The 7,959-nt window shown below is 36.3% G+C and overlaps 1 protein-coding gene across 4 annotated transcripts; it reads right to left on the bottom strand.

Annotated features, from left to right (window-relative positions):
• Positions 1 to 209: 209 nt before the first annotated feature.
• On the bottom strand, positions 210 to 7,423 carry nuf2 (UF2 component of NDC80 kinetochore complex). Of its 4 annotated transcripts, none has more exons than XM_043251517.1 (14): positions 7,296 to 7,423; positions 6,944 to 7,068; positions 6,715 to 6,789; positions 6,560 to 6,636; positions 6,384 to 6,445; positions 5,924 to 6,021; positions 5,656 to 5,729; positions 5,494 to 5,587; positions 5,040 to 5,102; positions 2,982 to 3,119; positions 2,670 to 2,810; positions 1,857 to 2,032; positions 727 to 862; positions 210 to 565 (listed from the first exon to the last, which is right to left on the bottom strand). In XM_043251517.1, exons 2-14 carry the CDS (start codon positions 7,064 to 7,066, stop codon positions 458 to 460), a joined length of 1,365 nt encoding a protein of 454 aa, XP_043107452.1. In that variant the 5' UTR covers positions 7,067 to 7,068; positions 7,296 to 7,423; the 3' UTR covers positions 210 to 457. The 4 variants fall into 4 exon arrangements, with proteins under 4 accessions (XP_043107452.1, XP_043107450.1, XP_043107449.1 ...); XM_043251515.1 differs by having other exon boundaries at positions 6,944 to 7,071; positions 7,296 to 7,352; XM_043251514.1 differs by having other exon boundaries at positions 7,228 to 7,311.
• Between the last annotated feature and the right edge of the window lie 536 nt (positions 7,424 to 7,959).

The raw sequence follows: 7,959 nt of genomic DNA, 5'->3' as shown, positions 1-7,959 counted from the left end.
CCCTCCCCCCATACCACTCCTTTCATAGCTGCATCAACACCTTTCATATGTATTTTTTTAATAATTTAATCACAGGATCTGAGGTCATATTCTTTAAGCCCTCTCACCCAAGACTGAAAAATAGAATAACTGCATTAATGAAGACGCTGTTCTGAACATTCACCAGAATTATAGCTTACCACTCTTTTCCCAGAACCCCAACTTTTAAAACGCATCCAATAATGCTTCATTTGAACAGGGAAAATTCAAATGTTACCAATAAATGTGTTTTATAAAAGAACCACAAGTGTTAGGAGTTAAGTCTATTCCCTGTACAGGTAAACCAATAAGAAACTTTTTGCCACCTAACATCCAAATACAATTCTGTTAAGGAAAAATACATTTAGAAATGACAAAAACACAGACACTAAACAAAAGGCAGGAATTTGAAATAACAGTAGAGTATAAAACTGAAATTTTAGAAGTGTGACTTCATTTTTAAAGTGTCTGCATTGGTCTCCACCACAATGCCCTCAATTCTCTTGTTGTACTGCTCCAAAGTTGTGAGAAGATGCTCATAGAATTCCTGCGGATGAAAAATAACATGGCATTATATAAAACATCAAGCATTTATTTAACATGAACCTAGCCCACTTACATGAACATACTAAACAGAAGACACCACAAATACACATAAATAAAAGCAAGCACTAAATTTACTTAAGAATTGCTGAAAAGAAAGTGCACCTGGGCCTTTTGAGTTTGCTGGTTGCACTTTTCTCTAAGCTTCTGCATCTTTTCCCTGAACCGTTTGGTTTCACGGTTGCTTTCTTCTATCCTTTTTACAATCTCCTCCCGTTTCTGGTGGATTTTGTCATATTGCCTAAATTAAAAAAAAAAAAAAAGTTAAAACAGTGTTCTCCTGGTTCGTACCACCTTGATCAAATCAGAACATTCAAGTAGTAATTATCCAGAGTTAGTGATGAATCTTCACGTACCACTTCCCTAAATTAAGTAATCTCTGAAATTAAACTTTTTTTTTTTTTTGAATAAACCAAAACAAACACCACCATCCATGCTGAAATGCCAGATTAAGACTATTTTTTGCTCCAACCGCTATTTTTTGTTCTTTTTGCTTCAGAAAGATTTTGTGGCATGGCAGGTATAAACCTGCCTTCATGAAAACGATTCAGTACTGAAGCCACATTTTTTCAGTATTTATTATTTCAGCAAACATTGGACATTAATGTGAATTTTTTTAAGCCTTCTCTACAAAACACCAACAGAAAGCCAGTCATTTATTTAGTGCTTATTGTGGAGGAGTTCCTGCTGATGAGAACCAAGAACAAAGCAGTGCGTGACCTGCCATGCTCAGGTGAAAACTTATAGTATTGTTTACAAAAGGTGCTATGATTTCTGTACTGAAAGAATGGAATAGCGGATGGCATCTACAGATAGTTTACTGCACACATACTAAAGCTGATAGTCAACTTCATTAGCATTTCAGTTTAAATTCGTAAGTTTTTAGATTTATTCAGAAAGTATGTAACTTTTCTCAGAGGTATTCAGTGATTGATATAATAAACATGCACAACACTGTTATCATGGCACTTCAATATACAGACAATAATTATTACAAATTATTCAAAATTTTGAAAGCCTTAAGAATACTTGTATCTAAAAAGGCAAGTGAATAGAAGAAAAAAAAACATAAAACCCTGTATGAATTGAATAAATCCATGTCATTAAAAGCAAAATTGACACGCTTGACATTTGACTTGACAATCATATTTATGCTACTTATGCTTTTATTTTGTGCTATTATAACAGGTATCAAAGAAATTAAACCTCACAAGAAAGACTTTTTTGCCACTTACCCGTAAATATTTTTGACTTGCTGATCCTTCACCTCTTTTTTCTTCTGTCGACGGATCTGTTGTTTAGACTCCTTGTCCAGTTTCATGGCAAGAGCCCTCTTTAGCTGGGCCTCTTCATTGCTCAGGCTTTTCAGCTCCTTCTGCAAGTTCTCATTCATGGCCGCTAAACTCTGGACCTGTGTAATAAACACATACAATCATTTTTAAGCAATACTTCCAATAAATACCAAGATTGTGTCCAGTCTAATCAGCCAATAAACACGACAAATTAAACAATTATGTAAAATTACAGAGAGAAGTAAAAAGAAAATTCAGGCATTACTTAAAAAAAAATGTCTGTGTGTTTCAATAAAAGTAGTGTGCACAAATAACCGAACATTCATTGTGTAATTATTAAAAAAATAAATAAATAAATAAATGATCTTACTAAACGATGACAAAATGTAATTACTTCTGATTAAAAGATTATTTTTTATTATGTTTTTGCAAACTTGAACAATCAATAACAGACCCTGCATATAACATGAAGCACAAAAACCTGACAAAAGAGGAGAATGATGCTACACAAGATCAACATATCCTACCAAAAATTACAATAATTCTTTTTAATAAAAATTAGATTGAAAACATCATTGGTCCTTGTAGCTCAACAGAAAAAGTTTTTTTTTTTTTTTTAATCACTGTCGGCCAAAATCCAATTGTCTTATGCAGAATATCATTAGGATCTTATGTAAAGATAATGCTCTTTTTTTTTTTTTTAAATAATTAATACGCATTGCTAGCAGCTTCTTTGCTAATGCTACTGAGCCTTACCTCCTCTTTTTGCTGGTTGGTCTTGCACATACTGCTCTGTAAGTCCTGCAGTTGTTTGAGTAAGACCTGGATTTCTGCCTCCACCTGACTCGCACACTGCACCAACATCTGGAGTTCCACCAACCTCTCATCGGCGAGCTCCTGCCACAAACACAGACAGTAAGTCTAACCTGATAACAACATCAATAACCAGTGAAGAAAGAAAAGCCAACAACTTGCTTTTAGTTTGTCATCTCGTTTTTGTCGGGAAAAAAACAAAAACAATTCAATGAAATTACCGCTGTACCAGAGGAGCATGCTAATTCTACATACTTTTGACATCCTAATGCTCTTCACATTCTCTTTCATCCTTTCCATTTCATTTTTTAGCTCTTCGGGTGACTCCACAATTTGAGACTTGAGCTTGACGATCTCATCCTTCAGTGTGGCCACATCCACTTTCCTCTGAGTCTGCAGGAGAACAAAATAAAGCAATAATAGCACTTTGTTTTCGTCACGTCAAAGGAAAAACAATAAAATGACATAAGATAAGATTTCTGTTGTGCATTAAACAAAACAGGCTTTTTTGTTACGGGCAAGTTTGAGTAAAGTAAAAAAAAAATTTAAAGTCTAAAAAAAAAAAAAAAGTCTTTCCTCTGAACATTCACAGACTTTTAGCAGGGATCTGTAAATCAATCTCACACACTTCTGTTCCATCCCTGCTCGAACACATCTGCCTGTAATTAATGATAAACTCTCAACAAGGTGCCGTTCAGGTAAGGAGCTGAAAGCTGCAGGACCGTAGATCTCCAGGAACAGGGTTAAAGACCGCGGCTTCGTTTGGGTCAGTTACTTAATTAGATTTACAAGGCCTTCTGACTTTTTGGTTAAAAGTGGCATTAGGTTTGAGGTAGGAACAAAAATTACATTACAAAAGGATTTATTCAACATGAGTGTGTCAAAATAACACTGGTCTGGTCTAGAAAGGCAGGTTGTACCCATCATGGCTTCAGCTTACAACATCTTTAATTTGTCAATGTTGGAATTTCTTTTTGCATAACACTTCCCATTGTAGAGAAAGTCAAGCTAAATGCATACGTGACTTGAACTGTGTTGATATGATTAAGTTGTGTGTCTTAGAATTGTGACAAATCAACAGAAGTTTGAGAACTTAACACAAACAGATTGAAGCCATTGTTCAGTGAGGGAATATTTTAGAGCTTAAAAAAAAAGAAACAGTGCACAAACAAGCACCCACACATTTGCTCTGTTCATAGTTGCTATGGTTTCACTGCACTAAGCTTTTGAGCCCTGTCCATTAACTACAGGCCTGTGCTGCACGCTTTTATGATTAATCCCATCCTGATCAAACAGTGCTCGCAGACAATGAAGATGTCACGATTACACAATTCCTCTTGATTTAAAACAGTCACTGTCATTAAAATAGAGATATTTGAAAGCTATAACAAAAAACGTGAAAAACATTGAAATAAAAATAAATAAAATAATAAAAAAGGTACAGAAAATTAAGAGCAGTGGCACCTCCAGTACTTTATGGGGTGGCCAGAAGGGTGCCGTGAAAGTCCCAGGGAGGCACTATAAATACATTAGACTGATAACCTGCAACGGTCATTTCAACAAAATTGTACTTAAATAATAAATGACCTAATCTGGAGTTTTATTAAGTCCTTTTCATCTTTTTTTTTTTGCATGAACAGTTCATTTAGATGTGTGATTTAACAGGATTTTTTTGTGTGGTACATGTATAAATATTTGTATTTATTTTACTAGGAACTAGTATTCTCTCTGTAGCGGTGCCATGTTCTGGAGAAGCTGCGTTTCATTACAGAAGTTAAACTTCTTGGTTTAAGTTTCCAAGAGGAGACTAGAAATAGTAAAGAAAGTGTTTTCAACATTTACAGAGAACCTGATCCAGGTACAGTATGCTGGCTCTGCTCAAACACTGTTTCTATAGAGCGGGACTATTACAACTTTGCAAGAACAATCTGCCGCTTTTTATTATTTACATAATCAGCTATACTTACTATTTAAACGAGTTCTTTGCAGTGTAGAGTAGTGCTTGTTATTCATCATTTCTCTGATTACGAACACAGACATGGTGTTATGTTTACATGACTCTGTGTTAGAATCAGTAATTATGTCCTCACTGGATGCGAAAAATGTCTCGTTTGAGCTGGCTTTTACTGTCATCGCACCAGGATCACATCAAGGTAAGAGGTGTAACATTTCTGTCCCATGTCAATCACAGCTCACTGAACGGCCGGCCAATCAGAACACACCTAGCTTTTTTAGAACAATTAGCGACCCGTTTCAGAAAGGCATGGCTTAAAAGGTGCATGCATTTGGACAAATTTATGATCTTATACGTACCAATTTCTGTGATAATTCAGCAATTTCAGTCTTGCACTGTGCAACCGTTTCATTCATTGCGCTCTAAAGAGAAAAAAAGGGGGATTGAGGATAAGCATGTGATGGCTTTAAATGCATGTCAGTAGTGAACTCCGATACAGAGGATTTATGCAACAAAACATTAAGCACACAATAGGGCCTTTGGCACCAAACTATTTCATAGCACCGGAACTAACTGTGACGCTCCGATCGCAGCACCCTCAACTCTCCTGTTGCTGAAGTTGTTGTTTTTTTTGTCACACAAATGATTGCAGTCAAGCGGCTTACATCACTCCTTAGTGCCCACCATCAGTACGAATGCAACCCTTTAAATGGTTCTGGAAAATAGTTTGTGCAAAAGCGTCCCAGTACTTCAGTACTGTAAGCTCTGGAACTAGAGCAGTGTGAAAGGCCTTAAAACTCCCTGACCACTCACCACATCCTGGTACTCATGCTGCGTGTTAGTGGTCAGTTCTGCCAGAGCGTTTGCTAGCTCTTTAGCCTCTGCTTGCTGCTCTGGAGGTATGGTACTGTCAAGGAAAGACACATTATGTTCATAATTCTGCATCATTTAAAAAAAAACAACAACAACACTTACGTCAGTTTGTCAATCTTTCTCTCAGCTTCCTTTATTTCTCTTGTGTATGCCTGGAGTCGGTCCATATCAGACCGCTGTTCAAAAAAAATAAATAAATAAATCAAATGCATAATTTGCATTGCATGCACTTTGAGTTTTAATAGTGTAAGAACTTCCAGGTTAAATATCCTACACCCGAGAAAGAACATCCACACAGCAAATAATTTGAGCTGAATAAACAGTAGAAACTGCATCATGAACATCATTATACATAAAAACGGCATCTTACAAAACATTGCTGATGGGCAGCAGTTATCTCCAGCCTCTGCTTCCTGAACTGCAGGAAATTCTGGATTGCACTCAGTATGATGACTGTGCGCTTGCTCTCTGTTAAAAGGGTTACACATAATTTAATATAAAGAATACATATTATAAAAATATTACTGCTTTGTAGCCAGTTTAAAATAATAAATATTTTGGAGGGGAACTATTTGGCAGGACTGCAGTGTGCAATGAAAAACCATATATATATATATATATATATATATATATATATATATATATATATATATATATATATATATATATATATATATATATATATATATATATATATATATTCACAATCATCTTTTTGTGGGGCGGTGACAACAGTTAGCAGGGCAACAAATAAGTCTAGACTGGGAAAAACAGCAATCTTACTTGTAAGCTCTAGATGTAAAGTCGGAGAGGAAATAAAAGCTACTTACTGGGGTTGAGCAAGTCATTGAGAGAAAAATCAAACACGTGACAAAGTGGTAAGAACTGGCACCTAAAAGAAATGTAAAGGTAGAGAAACTCAGCACTGAGGAACACATGCACGTAAATAAATATACACACAAAACACTAAATAAAACACGCTCTTCCTTCGAGACAGAACACTTACATGCGCATGTAAACACTCATGACCGGGGTCACCGCCTCGTACAGCATCGGGTGCTGGACATTTTCAGACAAGGGAACCTGTTGGAAAAAACGGGCGAATCAAACTTAATTCAGAATTTAGTTTTGACCCAAAGAAAAGCAACACTCCACACTTACGGCGTAATGGCACTCGGGTCTGAAGCGAAAAAGAAGCTGCAAAACTCTCATGTAGAGTCTCTGGATGGATTCGGCCTGCAAATGAAAGCATTGTTTTAATGTATGTAATGTACTTTTATTAATGAAATTTCCCCATTTGAAGTTTGTTATCGTTATCATTTGTTTTCTAGGACTCTATAAATCCTGAAGAGCTCGGCAAAGCGTGCATATGTAGTGGATTAGATATCACCTTTGGGTTCGGAGTGATATCATTCTTGGTAAAATGCTTAGCCTCCTGTCCGATCAAAACCTCGGTCCGGTAGAACTGCACAATTGTATCCACCTTGTACACCGGGAAAGTGTTTTCAGCCATGTCTGCTACCCAAAAAAAAGCACATTACTACATCTATCCCAGTCACAGACGTTGTTTACAACCGCGTCGACATTAGCGCCTGTCAAAACCTGCAACGAACATTACACACTGCACGCTATAAAACTCCGACAGGGGTATTCAAAGACACAGAATTAGATTACCATCTTTGTCACACTGTTGGTCCGACATTATTGAAACTCTACAAGTAATACCAAACTATTTTACTAACCAAGTTTACGCTCGGAGTCCCCGCCGTCAACTGAAGCAAATTTAAACTTTACGCGCCTCTGTCGTCACTTCCGCCTTGCGTCCTTACGTCACGAGGAGTCGCGTAAACAACGCGTGCAGCGCCCTCTACTGGATGATCACCGTGCATGTAAAAAAAACACTGGATATGAGTGGTGTTATTTCATTAATTTTTTTAAGTATTATTACTGGGATTCAATTATGTAGTCATTATTATTAATTATCATTAATTAAAAGTTGAAAAAAGCCTCAAAGACTATAAAATATTGATCATATCACTTTAATTTTCACATCATTTTCTTAAAGAGTTTGTCCTCCCAGAACAAATAAAATACAGAGGGATGGGAAACAAAGTACGTCTGAGTCTAATAAGACCCTAAATATTATTAGATATTTTTTTTGCAATGAAATATCACTGTGATTATAGTTGTTTGGGATTCGCTATGCGATGTGAAAATACATACTGCCGCAAGCCCCCGAGTGTGCGTGAAGAGTTTAAAGCTAAATATTATTATACCAATGAATAATATTCGTTTTTGCGTAGCATTCTTGAGCAGCAGCATCATCGCAGAAATCCAAGGGGTCATAAACTTTGATTGCAACGCTAATTATAAAACCATTTATATGATTACGTTTTTCATGAGTCT

This window comes from Puntigrus tetrazona, chromosome 11, assembly GCF_018831695.1.
Source record: "Puntigrus tetrazona isolate hp1 chromosome 11, ASM1883169v1, whole genome shotgun sequence".
NCBI classification, from domain to species: Eukaryota; Metazoa; Chordata; class Actinopteri; order Cypriniformes; family Cyprinidae; genus Puntigrus; species Puntigrus tetrazona.
This window is presented reverse-complemented; position numbering and strand designations above follow the sequence as displayed.